General features: G+C 58.7%; 3 protein-coding genes across 5 annotated transcripts; all 3 read left to right on the forward strand.

The window, feature by feature from the left end:
* Positions 1 to 4526: 4526 nt before the first annotated feature.
* On the forward strand, positions 4527 to 12546 carry LOC107180521 (tumor necrosis factor ligand superfamily member 12-like). 2 transcript variants are annotated; one of them, XM_042967631.1, is made up of 7 exons: positions 4527 to 4715; positions 4874 to 4924; positions 5532 to 5607; positions 6302 to 6355; positions 6441 to 6476; positions 11500 to 11624; positions 11813 to 12546. In XM_042967631.1, exons 1-7 carry the CDS (start codon positions 4557 to 4559, stop codon positions 12062 to 12064), a joined length of 753 nt encoding a protein of 250 aa, XP_042823565.1. In that variant the 5' UTR covers positions 4527 to 4556; the 3' UTR covers positions 12065 to 12546. The 2 variants fall into 2 exon arrangements, with proteins under 2 accessions (XP_042823565.1, XP_042823566.1); XM_042967632.1 differs by having other exon boundaries at positions 4877 to 4924.
* A 1166-nt stretch (positions 12547 to 13712) lies between these two features.
* On the forward strand, positions 13713 to 15969 carry TNFSF13 (TNF superfamily member 13). Its single transcript, XM_007091618.3, is given in 7 exon segments — positions 13713 to 14199; positions 14549 to 14627; positions 14778 to 14825; positions 14970 to 15088; positions 15291 to 15429; positions 15661 to 15699; positions 15702 to 15969. Coding segments are annotated over 7 exon segments (750 nt in total). The 5' UTR covers positions 13713 to 13941; the 3' UTR covers positions 15770 to 15969.
* A 1033-nt stretch (positions 15970 to 17002) lies between these two features.
* On the forward strand, positions 17003 to 24312 carry SENP3 (SUMO specific peptidase 3). Of its 2 annotated transcripts, none has more exons than XM_007091617.2 (11): positions 17003 to 17212; positions 18041 to 18766; positions 19567 to 19806; positions 19902 to 20013; positions 20388 to 20535; positions 20664 to 20711; positions 21111 to 21188; positions 22765 to 22902; positions 23085 to 23168; positions 23286 to 23336; positions 23776 to 24311. In XM_007091617.2, the coding sequence occupies exons 2-11, from the start codon at positions 18052 to 18054 to the stop codon at positions 23884 to 23886; spliced, it is 1725 nt and encodes a 574-aa protein (XP_007091679.2). In that variant the 5' UTR covers positions 17003 to 17212; positions 18041 to 18051; the 3' UTR covers positions 23887 to 24311. The 2 variants fall into 2 exon arrangements, with proteins under 2 accessions (XP_007091679.2, XP_042823560.1); XM_042967626.1 differs by lacking the exon at positions 17003 to 17212 and adding an exon at positions 17285 to 17670 and having other exon boundaries at positions 23776 to 24312.
* Positions 24313 to 25019: the final 707 nt, after the last annotated feature.

Consider the following 25019-nt stretch of genomic DNA (forward strand, 5'->3'; position numbering starts at 1 on the left):
TCACAGTTCGTGGGTTCGAGCCCTGCGTCGGGCTCTGTGCTGACAGCTTGGAGCCCGGAGCCTGCTTCGGATTCCGTGTCTCCCTCCCTCTCTGCCCCTCCACCCCTCATGCTCTGTCTCTCAAAAATGAATAAATATTTTTAAAAAATTAAAACAAAATAAAAATAAAGTTTATTTAAAACCTCAGGGCACCTGGGTGACCAGTGGGTTGGGCATGGGACTCTTGATCTCAGCTCAGGTCATGATCTCACGGTTCATGAGTTCGAGCCCCACATTGGGCTTTGCACTGACAGTGCTGAGCCTGTCTGAGATTCTCTCTCTTCCTCTTTCTCTGTCCCTCCCCTGCACATGTGCGCGCGCTCTCTCTCTAAATAAAAATAAACATTTTTAAAAAATAAATAAAGCTATGTAAAACCAGACCAGTTTCAGCCATTCGCTGCTGACGAATCCAAAGGCAGAGAGATCCGTGGTGGTGAAGCAAGAAAGGACTTTATTTCAGGGAGGCCAACACCAAGAGCATACACAGTGTCTCAAAGACTGCGCTGAAAAGACTTGTAGGTTTACGGAAGGAAAATCGGGATAAAAGATGGTGTGTGCGGGCAGGTGGCTGGACCACTGTCTTCGGGTTGGTCAGGCAGGGTCATGCGGGCTCAGGGCAGTACTTATGGTTCAAGGGGATGGTTGGGTTCCCATCTGGGGATGCTTTGCCTCCAGGGTCTTTAGGCCGAGTTAAGAGATGCGCTGGAAAGAGGAACTTCATCAATTAGAACATTCGAGGTCATCCTGCAGGTACTCAAGGCCCTCATTCCAAAACTGCAGGAATTTCTCAGGGCACCCAGGTGGTTCAGTCATTAAGCATCTGTCTTGATTTCGGTCATGATCTCATAGTTCGTGGGATCGAGCCCCCGTTGGGCTCTGTGCTGATGGTGTGGAGCCTGCTGTGGATTCTCTCTCTCTGCCCCTTCTCATGCTCTCAAGCACTCTCTCCCTCTCTCTTGGCTCCTGTTCCTTTGGAGACGATTTGTTTCTTCTCTTTAGAAACTTTTAACATCTGGGGCGGCCGGGTGGCTCAGTCGGTTAAGCGTCCGACTTCAGCCAGGTCACGATCTCGCGGTCCGTGAGTTCGAGCCCCGCGTCAGGCTCTGGGCTGATGGCTCGGAGCCTGGAGCCTGCTTCCGATTCTGTGTCTCCCTCTCTCTCTCTGCCCCTCCCCCGTTCATGCTCTGTCTCTCTCTGTCCCAAAAATAAATAAAAAACGTTGAAAAAAAAATTAAAAAAAAAATAAATAAAAATTGTAAACAATTAACAAGAGGCACCTGGTGGCTCAGTCGGTTGAGTCCAACTCTTGGTCTCAGCTCAGGTCTTGACTTCAGGGTTGTGAGTTCAAGCCCTGCATTGGGCTCTGCACAGGCATGAAACCTACTTAAAATTATTTTATTTTATTTTATTTTATTTTGCAACCATATTTTTAGCCACTGGGAAATATTGCTTTCTGATTGTTCCTTTTTCATGTAGTATCTACTTCTTATGTTATGAATGTTTTGTCTTCTTCAATCTCTTTAAGGGACGCCTGGGGGGCTCAGTCGGTTAAGCATCTCACTTCCGCTCTGGCTCTCTCTCTCTGCCCCTCCCCTGCTCGTGCTCTGTCTCTCTCTCTCTCTCTCTCTCTCTCTCTCAAAAATAAATTAAAAAAAAAAAATAATAAAAACATTAAAAACAACAGCAAAAAACAATCAGGGGCACCTGGCTGGCTCATCGGGTAGAGCATGTAACTCCTGACCTCAAGGACATGAGTTTGAGCCCCGTTTTGGGTGTAGAGATTACCTTAAAAAAAAAAAAAAAAAAGGCTAAAACAAATCAGCTGATTATCAACTGACCGTTTACACTTTAAGAGTATTTGAGCCTCTCACCTTGTCGTGTAAATTCTCCATGATTCCACCCTAACCCTTACCTACCTTAATCAACAACCCCTGTTCCTGCCCCTGCATGGGAACACCTGCTTGAAACCAGACTTCAAGGTCTCAATAAATGTCATGGGCTTGCCCATTTCCCTATGAGGTGTCAGACCTCTGAGGGGCAAGCAATAAAGTCTAATTTGTCTTCTCAACAGTTTGTTCTAGTGACGTTTGGGGAACCAGCATCTGACAAGGTGCTGGGAACATAGTGAATAAAGTCCTCATAGAATTTACCTCCTAGAAATAGACGCTTCTTCTAGAAGCAGAAGCCAGAAAAGATATCATTTTATACTTTACAATGTGGATGGGGAGATAGTAGCCAAATCTATCATTATAAATTGTGAGAGCTGAGAAACCGATAAGGGGTACCAGAACAGAGAATGAGGGAAGTTTGGATCCTGTTTAGAAAAGATGATCTGGAAAACCCTCCAAAATGACTTTGAGCTGGGGTGGTCTGAGTGTCCCAAGTATGGGGAATAAAAGTGACGAGACCCTGAAGGAGGAAGGTAGGTCAGCAGGTTCCAGAACAAAAGGGCAGGACGACACCGAGCCTCAAGGCAGAAGGTTCTCCATATACTTCCCTTAGAATCACTGCTTTATCCTATTTAATTATTCCTCTTGCAACAGAATTGTTTGCTAATCCTTTTTCACTGCAAATGTGCAGAAGTGAACTGTTAACAGGTGAAATGCATTCTTTTTAGTTTTTTTTTTTTTATTTATTTTGAGAGCGAGGGAGAGAGACAGTCCTAGTGAGGGGAGGGCAGAGAGAGGAAGAGAGAGAATCCCAAGCAGGCTTTGCACGCTCACCGAGGAGCCCGGCGAGGGGCTCGAACGCAGGAAACCGTGAGATCACGACAGGAGCTGAAACCAAGAATCCGAGGAGCCACCCAGGCGCCCCATGTGTTAAATGCGTTCTTGAGGGTCCGGCTTTTACCAAATTCACTTATAGGGCTCTCGTAGCTCTCCTTGAGCTCATTTAGGCCCTGTGATTACCGGAAGCAGCCCTTGTGTTTCCAGACACACGCATTTGGGGAACACTAACGGGGCGGAGGATGACGCAACCCACCGCCAGATGCTCACGTTTTTCAACGGACCACCAACTGATCTGCCCAGAGTAGTGAAAACAGGACCCGCGTTAACCATGTCCTCAGGTTCTTTTCCAGTTCCTCGTGATGGGGTTTTGAAGAGGGCAGGGGGTTCAGAGCTGAGCTGACAGCCAAGAAAGAATTCTTGAGACATCATCGGTGCAAAACAAGATGATTTTATTAAAGCACGGGGACAGGACCCCTGGGTAGAAAGAGCTGCCCCGGGGGGTTGTGAAGGCTGCTTATATACTAAGGAGTTGGGGAGGTTTCCAGAAGGACTTTGATATGCCAAAGAGGACTCCTAAGATACCCAAGGCCCAGCCATTGTCAGGCTAAGGCTGTTTTCCCCTCCAGCGAGGCATCGACAGGAGGACGTAGGGGCTTCCTGGAGGAATGTTCTCTGGATTTGCCTCAATGGGCTGCCGGTTATCAGGGCGTTTAATGTCACCTGCCATTTCCTTCTTTCTTTTTTTTTTTTTTAAATTTTTAATGTTTTATTTTACACTTGAGACAGAGAGAGAGCAGGGGAGGGGAGGGGCAGAGAGACGCAGACAGAATCTGAAGCAGGCTCCAGGCTCGGAGCTGTCAGCACAGAGTTCCAAGCAAGGCTTGAACTCACAGTGAGTTCATGACCTGACCCCAAGTCGGAGGCTTAATCCACGGAGCCACCCAGGCGCCCCATACCTGCTATTTCCTTCTCGCCTGTGTTCCCCACATCACTAGGGAGGGGAGGGTGATGCTGGGGCTCCAGGAAACTGAGTCTACAGGTGTCTGGAGATGAGGCTATCGACAAGATTGCCTTTTTCTTGTATTTTACTAAAATATTTACAGGCTGATGGGGGAGACTCAGGTCCTGCACGACTGTGATCTCTATCAGTTAACCATTCGTTTTTCTTTCCTCTCCTTTGTTCTCGGGCGGCCGGGAGTGCCTGAGGAATAACACACACATCCCATGTCGGGGGTGGGGGCAGGGGAGGGCGGGGAGGGGGGGGATCGGGCTGGCTTGCGCTTGGCCCTCAATGGGCCTTAGGCTCTCTCATCACTTGCACGGAAGTACCGGCCTGCGGTGCAGCCGATAAAGCCCCAACTTGCTCTGGCCCCAACCACACCGCGCGGTGACCTCGGGCAGGAGCCTGAAATCAACTAGACCCGTCGGAGGCGCGGGGGTCCCGCCGCCAACGCCGCCGCCGCCGCCCCCGGGCCGGCTGGAGGCCCCGCGCGCCGCGCCCCCGCCGCCCCCCCCCCCCCACCCCCGGGCCGGGGCCCCTCCCGCCAACCCCGGCCCCGCGGGCGCACGGGGCCGACGGCGCGGGCCTCCTCCCGGGGTCTGCGCGGTGCACGCGCCCGGCCGCCCGCGCCCCGGCGCACGAGCAGCGTCCGGCTTCCTGAGCGCTCCCCTCCCCGGGCGCGTCCGTCGCCCCTCCCTCTCCGCCGCCCGCTCCGCCCGCTCCCCCTCCCTCGCCCCCGCGGGTCCCGGGAGGGGGGGGCGGCGCGGCAGGCACAGCCCCCCGCCCCCATGGCCGGCCGTCGGAGCCAGAGGCGGAGGGGGCTCCTGGGGGAGCCGGGCACCGCCCTGCTGGCCCCGCTCGCGCTGGGCCTGGGCCTGGCGCTCGCCTGCCTCGGCCTCCTGCTGGCCGCGGTCAGCCTGGGGCGCCGGCCCCCGCCGCCCGCCCAGGTGAGGCCCCTGCGGCGCAGCCCTCCCGGGGCCGGCCCGGAGCCGCGTCTGCGGAGCGGCGGGCGCGGCCGGGTGGGCCGAGGGCTCGGGGCCAGGAAGATGGGTGGAGGGTGAGATGTCAGGTGGAGGAGGGCTGGGTGACGCTGCCTCCTTCCCAGCAGGAGCCTTCCCAGGGGGAGCTGGTGGCAGAGGAGGACCCGGACCCGCCGGTGAGTGGCCGTGGGCGGCGGGCGCGCGCGTCTGGGCGTGGGGAGCGTGTGCGAGCGGAGGGTGCGGGGTGTGCCCTGGCGGCGCCGGCCGCGCGTGTGCGCGGGGGTGTGCACCGCCGTGCGCGGGTAAGCGAGGGGGAGAGAGGGTGACGGCTGCGTGCAAGGGGTCTGGGTCACCCGAGTACGGAGTGTTTATTGGCCGCGGGTGAAGTGGGGGTATGAGACGGGGGGGGGGGGGAGCCCGCCGCCGGAGGAGGAGGAGGAGGAGGAGGAGGAGGAGGAGGAGGAGGGATGCTCGTGATGTGTGCGTGCGGGGCGTGTGCCCACCGTGCACACTGACTGGGTGTGGGCGCGTGTGCCATGTGCCGATCGCGCCCAAGGGTCTGTGCTGGTTGTGTGTGGTGGGGAGCTGGGGAGGGGGCGCGGTGAGGGCTGGGGCAGGCCTGACCCCCGGGCCTTGCCTCCCCTTGGGCCCCCCCCCCCCCAAGGCTTCTGTGCCTGCTGCTGGCTGGTGCCTCTTCTGACGGGGCCCCCTGTCGGTCTCAGTTTACGTCTCTGCTGGTCCCCAGGCAAGACCCTGGTTTAGCCCTGCCCTTAATTCCCTTAGGAACTGAATCTCCAGATAGAGGAAAGCCGAGATGCCGGGCCTTTCCTGAAGCGGCTGGCGCGGCCTCGCAGAAGCGGTGAGCACCCCTTATCCCACCTTCCAGAATAGGAACAGTGACGGGTCTGCCGTGGCTTCTGCACTCATTATTGCGTTTGTTTGCCCTAATAGCCCCACAAAGCGGGCAGAGCCGAAACCACGAACCTCACTGACAGGCAGGATGGAGAAACTGAGGCACAGACAGTGTTGGGGCGGGGCGGGGGGGTTCACAGTCATGCAGCTAACCAGTTGAGGCACGCTCAAACCTAGAATTCTGGCCCTCTCTCTGAAGCCTGTTCCATCACTTGGACCTGCTTCTCATTTCAAACCTTACACCAAATAGGAAGGAGGAACGGTCTGGGGTTAGGAGAGCCCCTGGGGTCCTGATGGAGACACAGAGGGGCGTTGGGGAGTCAGGGACCCGGGCCCAAATAAGCTAAGAAACTTCTGAATGGGATGATCGTATGACTACAGGCCCAGGTTTGCACGGGACTGTCCCAGCTTACAAGTGTTTTGTCAGTGCGATTATTAATAGCAAGACTTTTGCTCTCAGAAACAACCCAGTTTGGATGAGAAATCATATAGTCATTCTACTTGTGGAGGGAGATAAGGCCTGAGGTTCTGAGGACAGGAGCCTGGACCAGAAGGGGGATGCTGGGCTTCTGAGAGGGAGAAGGGGCTGGAGAGTGGCTTCTGGGCACTATTTTGCCCATCTGTCTTTCCTTGGTTCTCAGCACCCAAAGGCCGGAAAGCAAGGGCTCGCAGAGCGATCGCAGCTCACTATGAAGGTGAGTGATGGGGGAGCTATGCCCAGGGAGGGCGGGTGGTGGAGGGGCAGGCCAGGTCTCACCCACCCTTTCCTGTGTCTTACAGTTCACCCACGACCGGGACAGGACGGAGCGCAGGCCGGTGAGACCCCATTCCCACCTGCCCCTGCTCTCCCCTGCCCCCCACAGCACTGACCTCCTGGACAAGGAGCCCCTCAAAACCTTTCCCTTCCCACCATCTTCCCTGCCTTCAGCTGGGGAACCCCAGAAGCCAGTTCAAGAAAATCTTCAGGGGCTCGGTTCTCTCAGCCCCCAAACCTGGACTTTGTCTGTGACCCAGGCGTGGGAACCCAGGCAGTCTGCCCCCACCCAACCATTAGGCCTCGCTCTTGTGCAAGAAGCACACTGGATCCTTCCCTCCTCTCCCCTCGCCACCCCCCTCCCGTATTCTATGAATCTTCACCACTCTGATCACTTTTCTCAAAATGTTTCTACTAGGCTCTTCTTTTCCACCTTTACCCGACCTCCCAACTCAGCACTATGACCTCAGAACCTCAAACCCAGTCTCTGGCCCCTTCCCCTCCCAGACTCTCCCCCGCCCCCCACTACTCCATCCCACCTGCGTTGCCAAGGCCTCTAAGTGAAGTAGGTAGATTCGGTATGTGGCTTGAGGCTAGCGGCTTGCTAATGAGTCGGCTGTGCGGGGGGGGGGGGGGGGGGGGGGGGGGGGGGGGGGGGGGGGAAGGGGAAGGAAGGAATCACAAATGACTTCTCGGTTTTGAACTTGGGCATCTTTGGGAATCGTGATGCCATTTATTTTTTTTTTAACGTTTATTTATTATTGAGAGAGAGAGAGACAGAGCACGAGCAGGGGAGAGGCAGAGAGAGAGGGAGACACAGAATCCGAAGCAGGCTCCAGGCTCCGAGCTGTCAGCGCAGGGCCCGACGCGGGGCTCGAACCCAGGAACCGCGAGATCATGACCTGAGCTGAAGTCAGACGCTTAACCGACTGAGCCACCCAGGCGCCCCTAATGATGCCATTTATTGAGGTGGCGTTAACCAGGGGAGAAATGGGTTGGGAGATATGTAAATTAATCATGAAGTGTTTAATAATCAGCCAGTGGCTTCCACAAATAGCTGGCCGGACATCGTGGGCCGGCTCAGGCTAGGTCAGGACGCGAACAGTCAGGAGTCACAGCCACAGACGTGGTATTTAGAGCTGTAGGGTTGGATGAAACACCGCGAGGAAGAAGCACCCCCAGAGTGAGTTCCTGAGGCTCTCGGGACATCCAGAGGGGAGGCCAAAGACAGCCCAGTGGACGCTGAGAAAAGCAGCCGGACAGAAGGGAAGAAACCGGGGAGGGGAGTGTCCTGTGATCTGGGAGAAGACTCGGTCTCACCCAGGAGGGTGTGGCCATCTGTGCCCCATGCAGCTGAGTGGTCACATGAGATGACCGCTGGGTTTGGTAACCTTAAAAGTCAGCTGGCGACCTGGACATGGGCGGTTTCAGTGGCCCGTTAGGATGGACGCCAGTGTGGATTGGGTTAAGAGAAAATGGGAACTAGGAATTGGAGACGGTGACAACCCTTTCTAGAAGTTTCTCTGTGACGAGCGGAGCAACAGGCCAGTAGCTGGAGGGAGCTGTGTATGGAGGAAGGGTGCAGTCCTTCTGGTGGTGAGCAACCCTACAGGGGTCTTAGCCAACGGCTACTGAATGGAACATTCATCCAGTCTCTGCAATAGCCCTAAAAGGAAGCTGTCAGCACGGAGCCCGATGCGGGGCTCGATCTCACGAACTGCGAGATCATGACCTAAGCCAAAGCCGAGAGGTGGGCGCTTAACCGACTGAGCCACCCAGGCAGTCCGGTAGATAGAGGCCACTTAACCTGTGTGAGGCCTCGAGGATACCCAGGGGTGGAGCCCGGGTTTGAACCCAGCCAGCGCGGGCTTGTGTCCCGGACATGCCTGGTGCGGGGGTGGGGGGAGCCTGCAGGGCAGCGTCCAGGAAGGGGGCCAGGGGTGGGTTCCAGAACCGAGAGAGGAACACATCATCCCCTGGAGAGTGTGACGACAGGTCAGTTTTTAGTGCTGGTGGGGGGACGTGAGGGAGCCCTTGCGTGATGACTTCTAGGTCCTCGGGAGCATGACGAGGGTGGGGGGGGTGGTGAGCAGAGGTGGTACAAAACGCTTATCTTGAGGACTACAAGAGCGAGCTTCGTGGGGGAGGAGCAGGAAGGCTGCCAGGCTATAAAGAACGTCCATTTGAGGTTTGTGGTGGTGACATTGGCGGACATCGTGGTGCCAGGGACCCCGTGCCCCCTGGCCACAACCAGCCTTCGCCCAGGCTGGTCCCATAGTGGGGCGCGCCCTCCCTCCTCTCCCCCTCCTCTTCAGGCCCCGGGCCAGCCTTCCTCCCCTCCAGATGGGCCATTTATTTTAGCCCAGACATTCATTCGTCCCCTGACGGAACACACACGCACTGAGCACCTGCTGTTGGTAAGGACCGGGCCGGGCGCCCACGGGGGATGATACCCAGACCTGTTCGCGAGAAAAAGTCACCGTCTAGGAGAGGAGACAGGCATAGGGATTTGCGAGTTACGGTAGGCTGGGACAGGAACAAGAATGAAAGTAGCCAGAGGTAGGCGGTGGCGGAGAGGAAGACACCCAGCTTTACAGTGGAGTCGGGATTCCTGTCTCAAAAAGATGGACCAGGGGTCAAGGGCGCGCCAGGTGGAAGGAGCCGCTTGTGCCAAAGCCCCGAGTCTGGCAAGAGGATGATGAGGCCGGGCGACCAGGAGAAGCCCAGCGTGGCCGGAGGGAATTGGTGGCGGAACAGCATGAGACTCGAGGTTGGACGAGAACGTGGAGCCGGGCCACACAGGCGTTCTGGAAGTCGTTCCAAGGTCAAAGCAAGTAGAGGCAGGCTCACATCTGCGTTTTTGAAACCTCACTCCCCGTGGCTGTGTGTAGGGAATATACTGGAGCCGGGGACCGGGGAGACCAGGGCGGGGGGGGGGGGGGCCAAGGAGGAAGGAGGCTGGGAAGAATCCCGGTGAGAGTGGCGGAGACCACACTGGGGGGGGGGGGCAGAGAGGGGCCTGGGTACCCCGTGGGGGCAAGAACCCGGAGCCAGATGCGGGAACAGAGACAGAAAGCGAGGCCGGGGTGGAGGGGCCGCGCTCAGTTTGGGTCCGGATGATATTACGGTCCGATGGTGACGGCACAGTGAGCGGGGTGGGGAGGACGCAGGAAAGAGCGGGGCTGGAGGCCCACATGGGAGTCTGCAGGGTGACGGGTATCTCGTAGGTGGGCAGGAGAACGCCTGGCAAGCGTTACCACGTCCTTGCGCAAAGTAGCAAGGACAGCGCCCCGGGGCCGGCAGAGGGGGAAGGCCGCCAGCGAGGCCCGGGACAGCAGCCGCCAGAGCCACACGAAGCCAGAGCCGGGGGGCCACGTTGGCCACCCCCCTCCTTCCTCCCACCAGTGTCCCCTGGGCGCCCACTCCGAGCAGGCCCAGCCCCGGGGGCCACGGCACAGTAGACAGTAAGGCCGGGTGGGACCCCACACTTCCTCCTGTGTAACTAAACCGGATGACTTCCTGCGACGGCGGCTGCTCCGAAGGCGGGGGGGCCGTGGCGAGCAGGTGAAAGACAGGCCGGACTGGCCACGCCAGGGTGGCCGGGGAAGGGTTCCCAGCGGAGTCGGGATCTGGCTGAGGGAAGTTGCCAGGTGTGCGGCGGGAACAGGAAGGAGGTGGGAGTCCTGTGAGCTGGCGCAGCCAGAGAGGGGTGACATTGGAGAGGTGGACTGGGGCGGGCCTGGGAGGACCCGGGAAGCCACTTGAGTTGTGCTCTGTCGTTTTAGTATTTACCTTCTTTGCAATTTGTAACTGGTCCAGTTCTAGAGTGGTGTTTTTTCGTTTGTTTGTTTGTTTTGTTTTTCCGGTACATCTTTATGGAGCTATGCTTCAGGGTCCATACAATTCGCCCATTTAAACTCTATTTTTAAAAGTTTACTTATTTTGGGGTGGGGGGGGCAGAGAGAGAGGGCAAGAGAGAGAATCCCAAGCAGGCCCCACGATCCCAGAGGAGCCCGACAAAGGGCTCAATCCCACGACCCTGGGATCACGATCTGAACCAAAATCAAGAGTTGGACGCTCAATTGGCTGAGCCAGCCAGGCGCCCCCATAGCATTTCTTTTGGGGGTTGAATAATTTCTCATTGTATGGATATACCACAATTTTCCTTACCCATTCATCGTCTGATGGACACTTGGGTACCACTTTTTTTTAAATGTTTATTTATTTTTGAGAGAGAGAGAGAGAGAGAGAGAGAGAGAGAGAGCGCGAGCACAAGCAGGGGAGGGGCAGAGAGAGAGGGAGACACAGAATCCGAAGCAGACTCCAGGCTCTGAGCTGCCGGCACAGAGCCCGATGCGGGGCTCGAACTCACGGACCGCGAGATCATGACCTGAGCTGAAGCCGGATGCCCAACCGTCTGAGCCACCCAGGTGCCCCTTGTTATTTTCAATTTTAATAATCCCAGTAATATACGATTCAAGTACCGTATATGGTCTCAAAACAGACAAACAGTAGAGACACAGGGGCTTCCGGGTGGCTCAGTTGGTCAAGCATCTGACCCTTGCTTTCATCTCAGGTCATGATCTCAGGGTTCGTGGGATCAAGCCCCTCGACAGACTGCGCTGAATATGGAGCCTGCTTGGGATTGGGATTCTCTCTCACTCTCTCTCTCTCTCTCTCTCCCTCCCTCCCTCCCTCTGCTCTCCCCCCCTCCCTCTGCTCTCCCCCCACTCGTGCTCACTCCCCCCCCAAATAAATATTTTAAAAAATATTTAAAAAATTAGAGACACAAAATATCAACCCACCCCCCCCCCCCACCTCTCCTTCCATCTGGCTCTTCTCCCCAGAAGTGGCTGGTGACGGGTTGCTCCCGACCCCTCTGGTCACACATACGTTGCATTTCTGCACAGAACTTCCTATGGCACTACAGGCTCCATGGGCCGTGACTCCACCTGGGGCCTGGGGCCACGTGTCTGTCTTCTGGGCCCAGCGGGCCCCCGAGACTTCTGTACCCGATGGGTCTTTGGGGAGTGTGAGGAAGTCCTGGAGAGGGACTCTCCCCGATCTCTGAACACCCACATTCAGGTGTGGACGGGACGGTGAGTGGCTGGGAGGAGGCCAAAATCAACAGCTCCAACCCACTGCGCTATGACCGCCAGAGCGGGGAATTTACAGTCACTCGGGCTGGGCTCTACTACCTGTACAGTCAGGTAAGCCCCACCTGGCTCCGGGGGGGGGGGACGCAGGAACCGGGGGACAAGGGTCCGGGTCACGGGGCGGGGGCAGCTCCAGGTGGGCGGGGAGCTCGGGCTTTGGGCTGGGGTTGGGGGGGGGTGGGGGGGTGGATCCCTGGGTCACCGAGGACAGGGGACACGGAGACCGTGTCGCCTCCCCGTAGGTGCACTTTGACGAGGGGAAGGCCGTCTACCTGAAGCTCGATTTGCTGGTGGACGACGCGCTGGCCCTGCGCTGCCTGGAAGAATTCTCCGCCACGGCCGCCAGCTCCCCGGGGTCCCAGGTCCGCCTCTGCCACGTGTCTGGGCTGTTGCCCCTCCGGCCAGGGTCCTCCCTGCGGATCCGCACCCTCCCCTGGGCCCATCTCAAGGCCGCCCCCTTCCTCACCTACTTCGGACTCTTTCAGGTTCACTGAGGGGCCCCGGTGGCGCCCCGGGCCCCACCCTCCGCTGCTCCTCGCCCCAGACCCGCCCCCCCCCCCTGCAGGCTGCTTGGACTGTTCACGTGTTGCCACGCCACGTAGACAACCCCCTTCTCCTCTGACACCCACTCCCCTCCCCCCTGCACCTCACTAGCTCCTGAATCCCTGGTCTTTCGACGCCCCCCCCCCATTTATCTCCTGACTCCCTGCCCTGGCCACAACCTCCCCACCCTGCCCCCGGACACTGTGTCTACTCTACCCTGGGCGAGGGTGGGTCCCCACCGCCTGTTCAGGCACTAAGAGGGGCTGGACGCCAGGGAGACTGAGACGGGGCCAGGAGTTCCCAAACGTGAGGGCTAAGAGCAAGACGAGATCCTTCCCGATAATTCCCTGTGGATTTTTAAAACAGATATTATTTTTATTATTATTGTGACAAAATGTTGATAAGTGAATATTAAAGAGAATAAGCCACGGTCTCTCTCTCTTTTTTTTTTTTTTTTTAATGTTTTTGAGAGAGAGGGAGAGAGAGAGACAATGCACGAGTAGGGGAGGGGCAGAGAGAGAGAGACACACACACAGAATGTGAAGCAGGCTGTAGGCTCCGAGCTGTCCGCACAGAGCCACACGCGGGGCCCGAACCCATGAACCGTGAGATCGTGACCTGAGCCGAAGTCGGAAGCTTAACTGACTGAGCCACCCAGGCGCCCCCACGGTCTCTCTATTGGGACTTAGGGAACAGTTCTCAGGGTAGCCGAGGGCCACGGCAAGGGGGGCCGGGCATCGAAGGGTGGGGTGCGGGACGGCTGGGACTCCAGGGCAATGTACAGGCTCGGGAATGGGGACCCACATGCTTCTGACCCCTGAGGCATGAACAGAGAGTCAAAAGGCAAACTGCCAGGAAAAAAAAATCAATCCTCTGCCCAAGGTCCAGCAGAAGCCGCCTCATTTACCTAGGAGGCGGGCTTCCTCCCGAGGGTGATCCCTGGCTGGGAGGAGCGGGAGCCTCTGGACATTCAGCAGGTGCGGGCCCAAGCCCTGGCCTGGATGTGGGGTGGGAGCAGGCTCGCAGGGGAGCTCGGGGTCAGGAAGCAGGACGTGGCCGGGGGAGTGGGGGGGGCCTGGGTCCAGGGGAGGAACCTTCCAGCGGTAGGGTGCTTGGGGCTGTCTCTTTCTCTCTTTGACCAGAGCCTTATGTAAGAGCTTTTCTCGGGAAACAGGAAGTCCTGCTTGCCAAGTTCAGCACAGGGAGTAGCGCAGGCCTTATTCCAACACACCCGGCCTGGCCCTAACCCCAGAACTCGGCCAGTTTCTGGCTTCCGCGACCCTGGTTCTCCTCCCCATCCGCCCCCTCCCCTCCTTTTGCACGTTCAGTCATTCCCAGCCAACTTGCCCAGAGACCTCTCCCGTGGCTCAGCCAGAGGGTCTCCCGCCCTCACCCCTTGACCCCCAAGCTGCCCAGCTTGTCCCTCCATCCCTGCTCTTGGCACTGTGCCCCGGGGCAGCCGACCTTCCCTCCCCCACTCCTGGGGCCCTCCCAGGGTTCCCGTGCTCGGGCTGCTTCCTGGGTGTCACTGGCAGTCCCGTCCTTCCTAGACAGATTGTCACCAAATTCTCCTGAGGCTGGAGAAGGGTGTGGGGGGGAGGGGGGCGGGGGAGCGTGTCTCAAGACGCCACCGGCCCCGCAGTGGGGTGCCAGGAGCTCCAGCAGTGCCCCTAGCCGGTTTTCCTCCTCCTTCCTTTTTATTCTCAAGTTCCTTTTTATTTCTCCCTTGCGTAACACTCTTCTTCTTCCCTTCTGCACCCCCACCCTCCCCACCACCTCCTCGCCACCCCACTCCTGAGGCCACTGCTCTCTGCAGGGTCCCCAGCTCATGCCAGCCTCGTCTCCTTCCTTGCCAGCCCCCAGAGGGCCGCCGGGAGACATGGGGGGCCCGGCCCGAGAGCCGGCGCTCTCAGTCGCCCTCTGGTTGAGTTGGGGGGCGGCTCTAGGGGCTGTGGCGTGTGCCATGGCCCTGCTGACCCAGCAAACAGAGCTGCAAAATCTAAGGAGAGAGGTGACTCGGCTGCAGAGGACTGGAGGGCCCTGCAAGGAGGAAGAAGGGCATCCGTGGCCGAGCCTCCGGGAGCAGGTGAGTGAGGGGAGAAGGGCGTGGGGGAGTAAGGGATGGATGGCGGGGCCATCTCTGGACCTCTTGGTTCTAGCCTCTCGGTCTGTAAAGTTTTGAGTAGGTGCAAGAGAGGGTCCCAGGTTTGGAGGTCAAGGGAGCAGCCATTCCAGGAAAGGAAATTGTTAAAGATTAATGCTTCTCGTACCTAACAGATCCTGGAGGAGAGCCAGCACCGAGACTCAGGTTGCTGGGGAAAAGTGCATGAGAGATGTGAGGCACTCCTGGGGCGGAGGGAGGGGGCGGGCTGGGAAGAGAGGCTGCCTGGGACCCTTGCATCTCAGCCTAACCCCGACCCTCTTTCCGTGAGCAGAGCCCTGACGCCCTGGAAGCCTGGGAGAATGGGGAGAGGTCCCGGAGAAAGAGAGCAGTGCTCACCCATAAACAGAAGAGTGAGGCCTCGGGGGTGCAGCCGGGGAGGGAGGTGATCCAGCCGCATGGGGATCTGGGGACAGTTATCCGCAGCCAGGGTGAGGGTGGAGGGGCTGAGCACAGGGCGGCCGGGGCAGGTGGGCACTGCTCAGATTCCCTTCTCTCCTCAGAGAAGCACTCCGTTCTGCACCTTGTCCCCATCAACATCACCTCCAAGGGTGAGCAGTTTTCTTCGATAACGGCTTTCGGGGAGGGGCCGGATTGGGGAACTGGGGGGCTGGCACCTGGGCCAAGAGACTCCTGGGGGCGAAGAGTGTCTGAGAATGCAGGGAGATCCTGACTGCCCCACCCCTCACCCCCAGAGGACTCTGATGTGACAGAGGTGATCTGGCAACCAGCTCTTAAGCGTGGGAGAAGCCTGGAGGCCCAAGGATATGTTGTTCGAGTCTGGGACACTGGAGTTTATCTGCTGTATAGCCAGGTAATCCCAAACATACCCTACGCCTCATGTGGGGGGCCGGAGGTCTGTTCTCCCAGGGCCCATAAGTCCTGCTACTGAGAATTCCCGACCCTTCTGTTCATACCAAACTTAGAAGACCCTCCTTCCTTCCTTGGCTCTCTTGTCCAGGCTCCCGAGGCCTCCCAGCACTGAGCCATCTCGTTTCTCCTCCGTTCCCTGCCAGGTCCTGTTCCACGATGTGACTTTCACCATGGGTCAGGTGGTGTCCCGGGAGGGCCGGGGAAGGCAGGAGACGCTATTCCGTTGTATACGAAGTATGCCTTCCAATCCGGACTGGGCCTACAATAGTTGCTACAGTGCAGGTGGGAGCCCTTTGGGAGGTGGAGGGGGGGGGTCGTGAGAAGAGCAGGGTCTCTCTGACCCCGGGGGGGGGGGGGTGACGAGGAAGCTCCAGCAGGGGGTTGGAAGCCTGGGTGGAGAGGTGGGTCTGGAATGAAGGACAGAAAGCACAAAAGAGGTTGAGCTGGAGAAGGGAGGGGAGACGTCAGTCTGCGCGACCGTGACCTCACTGAGCATCTCTTCTCTCCTCTCAGGTGTCTTCCACCTACACCAAGGGGATATTCTGAGTGTCACAATCCCCGGGGAAGGGCGAAGCTTAGCCTCTCGCCATCTGGAACCTTCCTGGGCTTTGTGAAACTGTGATTTTGAGGTGGTCTCAAGCTCGGAAGACTGGGGTGGGGACATACTGGAGGCAGCCAAGAGCTAACAGGAACAGAGGCCTCTTCCAGGGTTGACTGGAACCCGGGGTTTGACGACTCACGAATCTCCGTGCCTCCCTTTTCCCTTTCCGCCCCCATCCCCTGGACTTCGACTTCACGGATATTAAAGAAGTGTAATCTCTTGCTCTCGTCCCCCATCCAGCCCCACATTCTTGGGGGGTGGGGGGAGAAATGGGGGGCAATGCCAGGCCTCGGTGGAGACCTACTTTAAGTCCCACTGGAATGCTTCCAGAACAGCACCACCATCTAGCGGCAGCTTGAGAGAAGCAGCCTGCCTGTTGGCAGAAGCCCACGAAGCCTCCCTCCACTCAGGAAACTCCTGGTTCCCACGCCACACCTCTCTCCAGGTACCCGCTGCCTCCTCCCTCCACAAGAAGCCCCGCCCTCACCTCCCTCTCCACCAACGGGGCCCCGGGCTCGGCTCCCATCACTATCTCCAGGGGTGTGTTTATTGTGCGCCCGTCTGGGGGGGTGGGGGGGGTGCCCGACGACGACGACGACGACAGTCCCTTTGCAGACACACCACCCTACGGGTGCCAAGTTCCGCCTTTCCTGCCCTCCGCTCCCCTAGCGTGACGGGCCCTCCAAGCCTCTCGGGGCTGGGACGGGTCGCCGTGCAGCCTCGGGTAAATCTTGGCCCGAATGCTGGTCTTCCTTCACTCCTCGAGCTTTCTTTCTGCTCAAGACCCGCTTAAACTTAAATAGGAGAGTAAACGACTTCCACTTCCCCCGCTGCCTTGCCTCAGCCCCGTCCCTGTACCGGGATCTCCCCGCCCTCCCGGCTGTCCTCCGGCGCGCCGCCGGGGACCGAGGTACCAAGGCCCCGGGGTTCGAGCCCCGCCAGCGCGGAGAAGCGCTACGCAGCGGGACACGCAGCGGTGGGGGACGCGCAGGCGCAAAAGGGAGCGCGATGGGCTAGTCGCGCGCGGCCGGGAGCAGCGAGCGTGCGCAGGCGCAGCCCTGCACGGGGCTCGGGGGGCGGGACGGTCCCGTGGCGTCTACGTTCGGGGGTAGGCGGGACTAGGCGCGCGCTGGCCGCGCCGGCGCTGTTCGCCGGCTGTGACGTACTAATCGTGCGCCGCCAGCGCCGGTGGGCCTGGGGCTCGCGGGAGGGGAAGGAGGAGAAGGAGGAGGAGGAGGGGGAGGTGGTGGAGGTGGAGGCTGGAGCAGAGCAAGCGGCGGCCGCGGCGGGGCGGCTCGGCGGCGCGGCGCGCGGCCCAGAAGCGTTGGAATCCTGAATTGAGAGGGCTGCGCCTGAAGACAGCAGGAGTGGCGGGGCCGCCGCCGTCGCCGGAGAGATGAGCCGGGAAGCTTGAGGCCGGAGACGCCCGCCCTCGGGCCCGTCCGCCCGGCTTCCCCGCTCCCGGTGAGGACGCCCCCTACCCTTCCCCCAGCCCTGCCGCGGCCTCTCCCATTCCTGGATCTCATTCCCACCAAACCGGGGCCCAGGAGGCCCTCGAAGGGGCTTCTTCAGGCCCTCGGGCGCCGAACTGTCCAGGACCAAACCGGTGTGGGACGCATTCTGGCCCCCGGGAGCGGAGCAGGAGAGGGGGCTGGGCCAACCTGGCTCACGCGGCTCAGTTCTGTCCCAGCGGCTTGATCCGGCTGCCTGAGCACCGGTTGGGTTCTCTTTCAGTTTCCCTTAACATTCTTCCGTTTTCGTTAGATTTTACTACCTGAACCATAGCCCTGGGATCCCCATTCCCTCCTGCGACGACCTGAGCATGCCCGTACCCTCCCCACCCCACCCCATTCATTCCGAGGTGGTAGAGCACTCTCTCCCCACTCTAGACCCCGGTTTCCCCGTGGAAGCTGTGTTCTCAGGTATCTCTTTATCATGTCAGGAGTCTCCTGCTGAGCCATTGCCCTTACTAGGTTCTCAATTAGGATACTCCTGGTGGCATTAAATACTGACAACAGTGGCTTTAACCTGGGGGGTCCGAGAAATAAGATCCTGCCGCTTAGCCATTCTCCCTTGCTCCTCTGTGGTCGGGGGAGAGATGGTGGCATGGACTCTGAAGGGCCCTGCGGATCTTGTTAACCGAAAAGATCGGAAATTCGTAGGGGTTTTGCGCTTTTTCCTCTTTTCTTAGGTCACTTGTATCTGATTCCAGAGGAGGCATGCCGAGGAAGAGAGGCAGGATCTGGGGTGCGGGGGTGTTTGCATTCTGACACTCTAACCGTTGTTTTACAGGCTGCCGGAAAATGAAAGAGACTATACAAGGGACCGGGTCTTGGGGGCCTGAGCCTCCTGGACCTGGCGTGGCCCCGGCTTACTCAAGTCCCAGGCGGGAGCGTCTTCGTTGGCCCCCACCCCCTAAACCCCGACTTAAATCAGGTGGAGGGTTTGGGCCAGATCCTGGGTCAGGGACCACAGTGCCAGCCAGACGCCTCCCTGTCCCTCGGCCCTCTTTTGATGCGTCAGCTAGTGAAGAGGAGGAGGAAGAAGAGGACGATGAGGATGAAGATGAGGAAGAGGAAGGGGCAGCTTGGAGGCTGCCCCCCAGATGGGGTCAGCTGGGAACCTCCCAGCGGCCTCGCCCTCCTCGCCCTACTCATCGGAAAACCTGCTCCCAGCGCCGCCGCAGAGCCATGCGAGCCTTCCGGATGCTGCTGTACTCAAAAAGCACCTCGTTGACATTCCACTGGAAGCTTTGGGGGCGCCACCGGGGCCGGCGGCGGAGCCTCGCACACCCCAAGAACCATCTTTCACCCCAGGAAGGGGGTGCGACACCACAGCTGCCATCCCCCTGCTGTCGTTTTGACTCCCCTCGGGGGCCACCTCCGCCCCGGCTCGGTCTGCTAGGTGCTCTCATGGCTGAGGACGGGGTGAGAGGGTCTCCACCAATGTCCTCTGGGCCCCCAGTGGAGGAAGATGGATTAAGGTGGACTCCAAAGTCTCCTCTGGACCCTGACTCCGGTAAGGTGGGAATGGGGTGTGGGAAGGGTGGGGGCAGGGTTCGGATCCAGGAGGATTGGGAGCCTCTTGCTGTGGTGAGAGCCGGGCCTAAGGACAGTGGGACGGCAGAGCGAGGGGGTCCAGAATAGCTGTGAAATATCTTAAGCCCCACTTTGAGCAAGATCTAAGTCTGGGGAGACGGTCAAGGCCGGGTGACAGAGTCCCCGAGCCGAGTAGGCGTCCTGTGTACAGATGAGAACGGGAGATGAGGTTTAGAAAAGTTAGTCTTATTATCCACGCAAGCTCCCTTTTCGTTTGGCCTTTCCGAATAAAGGGGCCCTTGCCTGTGCATCTGCGAAGGGTGCTACTCTGGTACTGGGATGGGATTTCTCTGCAGTTACCACCTGTATAGCCGTGTGTGACATTCGCACTCGGGATGTTTCTTTCGGGGACGCAAGCAGACAATGTCGGGCTGTGTTTTTATCAGTCCCTGGAGTATTTATCGAGCCTTCGGTGTGCACCGGGTGCCGTACTCGGTGCTAGGTATACGGTGGTGGTAAATGTCTCGGACGCGTGCCTCTCTCCGAGTCTTAGTCTTTTCTTGCTTCTGTCTTATGACGAGCACCTCTTCTCTTCAGTTCCTCTGTAACCTGTTAGACATGCTTCTCTCGCGCTTTACGGTTTCCGTCCCCTAGAGTTCCTATCGGGAGATTCCGTTTCGGTTCCTCCCCGTGCTCTTAGAATTTGTATCGTTTGATCTCACCATTGTCCCTTGATCTTAGCCAATTTCTCATCCCCATCCTGTTTCCCCTGCGCTGTAGGCCTCCTCTCCTGTACTCTTCCCAATGGCTTTGGGGGACCGCCCGGGCCAGAAGGGGAGCGAGGCCTGGCACCCCCTGACGCCAGCATCCTCATCAGCAATGTGTGCAGCATCGGGGACCACGTGGCCCAGGAACTTTTTCAGGGCTCAGACCTGGGCACCGCAGAAGAGGCGGAGCGGCCCGGGGAGAAGGCCGGCCAGCACAGCCCCCTGCGAGAGGAGCATGTGACCTGCGTGCAGAGTAAGGGAGCCCGGACGGCCGGGCCTTCTCTTCTCTCCGCCAGCTCCTGAGTTGGAGTGCGGAGGCCTCACACTCTCCTCTTCCTCTCCGCTCAGGCATCTTGGATGAATTCCTTCAGACTTACGGCAGCCTCATTCCCCTCAGCACTGATGAGGTGGTGGAGAAACTGGAGGACATCTTTCAGCAGGAGTTCTCTACACCTTCCAGGTGAGGCAGGACAGAGGGGTCCTCCGGAGAGGGCCGGGGCCTGAGGGGCCCGAGGGGTCAGGGGTCGGGAGAGAATGCCGCCCAGAGGGACCGACTCAGGGGAGGAGGAGGGAGCAGGGACCGAGGGGGAGGAATCTGCAGGTGAAGCGCGAAGCCCCTGTGAGCAGATGGGGCGGTCCTTCCCCGGGGCCCTGAAATATGCCCGGTGCTCACGTGCCTCCTTCCCAGGAGCGGGCCCTTCAGCAGGCCCTCGGAAGGCTACGCGAGCCCCGGCGGGGACTAGTTGAGACAGATCCCGATTCTGGGCAGCAGAAGGTCCTTCTGTACGCCCTAGCCCCTCGTCTCTTGTGTGACTCCGCCCTTGGCCTACTCAGGAAGGGCCTGGTGCTGCAGCTCATCCAGTCGTACCAGCGCATGCCAGGCAACGCCATGGTGAGGGGCTTCCGAGTGGCCTATAAGCGGCACGTGCTGACGATGGACGACCTGGGGACTTTGTACGGACAGAACTGGCTCAATGACCAGGTGAGGAGGAGGGAGAAACGGGCCCCGGAGGGGGTTTGGGGAGCGGGGTGTCTGGGGCCCTCTGCTCGGGGGAGCCCTGTGCCCATGCCGCACCCTCCATGGCAAGTTGCCGCCCGTCTTCTCCCCAGGTGATGAACATGTACGGAGACCTGGTCATGGACACGGTCCCTGAAAAGGTAGGCCTGACAGGGTACTTCAGTCCCCAGGAGAAACCTCTGCAGATCCCAGCAGCTTTTTCACTCCCTTTGATCTCTTCCCTTTTCACGGAGGGAGGATCTTTGTTTGGGGGAGAGGTGGTAAAAGGCGGTCTGTTAAATTCAGACCTGTAACCTAGGTCCCGAACTTCTCTGTTCGTTTCCCCCCAGTCGGCAGTGGTTCTCCCTGTGGCTCACCCCACCAGTTGGGAGGGGCAGCAGGAAGAGAATTGGGTTTCTGCCCCCAGGGGAGTGCAGTGGAGGTTGTTGAAACTGGCCCTCGGAGCCCCAGTGACATGGGGCGGACTGGGCGGAGGAGACTTGGCAGGGAGGCCTGAAGCTCTTTTGACTCCATCCAGCTCTTTTGTGTCATTGGCACAGGTGCATTTCTTCAACAGTTTCTTCTACGATAAACTCCGTACCAAGGGTTATGATGGGGTGAAAAGGTGGACCAAAAACGTGAGTTGCCAGTTCACGTGTATGTGGGTAACGCCTTCCCTGTAAAGGATTAGAGTTCCGCTTTCTAGGAGTCCCTTCCCCGAGGCTGCTCACTCAGTCTTTCAAGTAACATGGGTCTTCTGTGCGTTCGGTACTGTCGTGGGCAGCAAGGACTCGGTGTTAAGTAAGGAAGACTTCTTGCCTTCGTGGAGTGTGAATAAGTAAGTTAAATTTCAGCTAGTGTTAGGCGCCATGAACAAATAAAAAGGGAGACGTAGTAGCGTGGAATGTGGGTGGCTCCGGGAAGGCCACTCTTCTCTGAGCCTGGAATGACGAGGGCCCGGTCACGTGTGGCTCGGGGGCAAGAGTGGTTTAGGCAAAGGGGACGGCGAGTACATGGGACACAAGGTGAGACTGTGGGGGGCCCAGAAGGCCCACAGGAGTGTCTGCTGTGGTTGGGGCAGGGTGAGCGGGGGGGAATATGATCAGAAGCTTGGCCAGGGCTGATCGCGTGGGGCGTGGAGGCCGCTGTCACCGTGTGGCTGAGGCGCCGTTGACGAGCCTTAAGCAGGCTGGGAAGAGCCTCCTGTTTTGATGGAGATTGGAAGTCGGGCAAGAGTGGCAGCAGGCAGACTAACTAGGAGGCGAGCAAAGAAGGCCAGACAGACACTCGACCAGGATGCTGAGGGAGGAGCAGGAGCGCTCTCTAGGATGGGTTTTGCAGGTAGAATCGAAGTACTTTCTGGCGGGTTGGACGAGGGAACGAAGAAAAGCTCAGAATCAGGGTGATGCCTGGGTTTGTAGCAGACGTTACTGGGGAAGACAGGAGAGAGCACGTTTGGCGAGGGGGAAAAGATAGTTCTCGTTAGTTTCCCTGCCCTGCAATTCCAAGGCCAGGAAATTTCTACAGTGAGGTAGGACCATGGGCTGCAGCATTTCTTAGTTTCTGTCCCCGGGCTCAGGAGCTCACACCCTCCCCCACCTGGCAGGCCTACTGCTCCCGATAGAGGTGGGGGGACCTACAGTGAAAGAACTTGGCCTCTGCATACTGCATCTGAGTCCCACCTCTGCCCCTTCCGTGGCCTTCAGCAAGTTGCCTAGTCTTCTAAGCGGCTGTTTCCTCCGTTAGATCGAGGGAGAGAACTTCCTCGGAGGATGGTTGTGGTAACTGACCGACCACTTGCCGGGGACCCAGCGTTGTCCTCGGTGTGACTTAATTCTCAGAACAAACAGAGGAGGTAGCGGCTATCGTTTCCAGCCTTTTACGGTGAAGAGAACTGAGGCGTATAGAGTGGCTCGCCCATGGCCACGAGCTAGGAAAGGCAGGAGCTAGATCTAAACCCCCGCAGTCTGGCTCCAGAGTGCTGAGCCTCGGTCCTTCGCTACTGAGCGCCGGTACCTTTAATGTGTGGAAAGTACCCGGGCCATCCTGGGCTCTCAGGTGTGTGCTCTGACACCGCCCCTTCCGGCGGAGGGCTGGGCCTTGTGCCCTCCCATGCGGCTTCCTGCCAGCGCCTCCACTCGTCTCTAGACCCCTCATGACAGTAGGCAGGACTCTCGTGCCCTCTGACCAGACCCCTGGCACTGCCCCCCTTAGGTGGACATCTTCAATAAGGAGCTACTGCTGATCCCCATCCACCTGGAGGTGCATTGGTCCCTCATCTCGGTTGACGTGAGGCGACGCACCATCACCTACTTTGACTCGCAGCGCACCCTGAACCGCCGCTGCCCTAAGGTCTGAGTGGGAAGGAGGGAGGCGGGAAGAGTGGGGAGGAAAGCCAGTGGCGGCACTCGCGGCGGAGGGGTGGGCCTGGGGGCTCTGAGGAGCAAACCTGGGCTCGGTGCCCGTGACCACCATACCCCGGGCTCCTGTGGGAGACACCGGGCATCGCTCCCTCCTTTTCTCCGTCTGCACAGCATATTGCCAAGTACCTACAGGCAGAGGCCGTGAAGAAAGACCGGCTGGATTTCCACCAGGGCTGGAAAGGTTACTTCAAAATGGTAAGTTTCTAGAGGGAGGAGTACGGGGTGGTGACAGAGGTAAGGCAGGAGGCAGAAGTTGAGGCCACGCCCCTAGGAGCCTCTAAATGAAGGGCCTGCCTTCTTCTCCTTTTCTAGAATGTGGCCAGGCAGAATAATGACAGCGACTGCGGTGCCTTCGTGTTACAGGTAAGCAGATGGCAGTTGGATTAAAGGGCTGGGCAAGAGGAGGGAGGCTGTCCTGCAACCCGCCCCTGCCCCATTGCCCACAGCCCCTTGTGGAGCAGAGGGTAACCTTAGGTGTCAGAGAGCACAAACATGGATTTCGTTGGCTCTCCTGGCTTCCCCGTCCCACATCGGGACTGGGTCTCTTGCTCCTTGGTTTCTGGCCCTAAGGAGAGTTGCCTCCTAACCGCCAATGCAGAGTATTTTAACACCGGGCATTTCAGGTACCAAGAGCAGTGATTTTAGACTTTGAGCCCCAGGCTGGGGCACCTTGGCTCCCTTTGTGAAATGTGGATGTTCTCTGAAAGTTCCAGGGAGGTGGATCTCACTCACGCGAAGGGGGTAGTACGGGTCCTGACTTGGGGGGCGGGGGATGCTCACGGCCTGCTTTGTTAACACCCAGTACTGCAAGCACCTGGCGCTGGCCCAGCCGTTCAGCTTCACCCAGCAGGACATGCCCAAACTTCGTCGGCAGATCTACAAGGAGCTGTGTCACTGCAAACTCACTGTGTGAGCCTTGGATCCCAGGCCTCAAGCCCGTTTATGAATGGGCGTGAGGACATGGGGGACCCTTCCTTCCCAAGAAACTCCCATTCCTTTCCTCTCTTGCCTCTCCCCACCCAGTTCCCTTTTGGTTTTTCATATTTAAATGTTTTAATTGATTTCTGTATTTTTTTTTTTCCTTTTGAGAGAATACTTGTTGATTTCTGATGTTCAGGGGGTGGCCGTGAAAAAGCCTCTTTTTTCTCTGTGCCCTGGGGGAGCGTGGCCTGGCGGCCTGGGTGGGGCACCCATCCATCCCCCTTCTGTGTGCAGGGGCGGGGGCAGGAAAATCTGTGCTGGGGGTGGAGGGCGGGCAAAGGGATTCCGGCCTGCCAGATCTTCAAACTTTTTTTTATATATATATATAAATGCCACGGTCCTGCTCTGGTCAATAAAGGATCCTTTGGAGATACACAGTGGTGGTCGTCCTTAAGGGGCATCAAACTAGTGCATATGCTCGCTCTCAGGCTTTGATTCAGCAGCCCCTGTTAGCTCCCCTTTTCGTGGTCATGGAGACCTCAGCCTTCCACCCCTGGCTCGCTGGCCAGCACCCTGTCTTCATCATCCCTAAAGAGTCCCGTAAGGGAGCTTGAGAGGTGCTGGAGCTGGGCAACAGGACACTTAAGAGAGCCAGACAAAGTTCATGACAGCGACCCCAAATGCTGGGGAAGCCAGGAAGTCGGCTGTTCCATCCCTGTCCCTCCCTGTGGCCCGGGGGGGGGGGGGGGGCCTGTCGCGGGGGCGTCCCGCCTGATCCCATCATCCCCGGCACCTCCGGAACGGGCGGGACGGTGTCCGATCTACCTTTGCTCCGGGAGAGAACGGAACAGAACGTGGGTCCAGAGCAGACTCAGAGCAGAGGCGAAGGGAAGCGGCGGTCTCTGGAGCCCGGAAGTCCCTGGAGGCTGAAGCCTCGCCCCTCTCGCGTGATAGGGCGCGCCGGGCCACATGACCGAGGCGCTCTCGCCTCCGCACGTGTAGGGGCGCTGGGCCCCAAGATGGCTGCCAGGCCTCGAGGCCCGACTCCCATATGTCACTTCCGTACCGGCGAGAAAGGCGGGCCCCAGAGCCAATGGGGCCGCGGGGCGGGTCTTCCCCTTGACA

Source organism: Panthera tigris, chromosome E1, assembly GCF_018350195.1.
Source record: "Panthera tigris isolate Pti1 chromosome E1, P.tigris_Pti1_mat1.1, whole genome shotgun sequence".
In the NCBI taxonomy this organism is placed as follows: domain Eukaryota; kingdom Metazoa; phylum Chordata; class Mammalia; order Carnivora; family Felidae; genus Panthera; species Panthera tigris.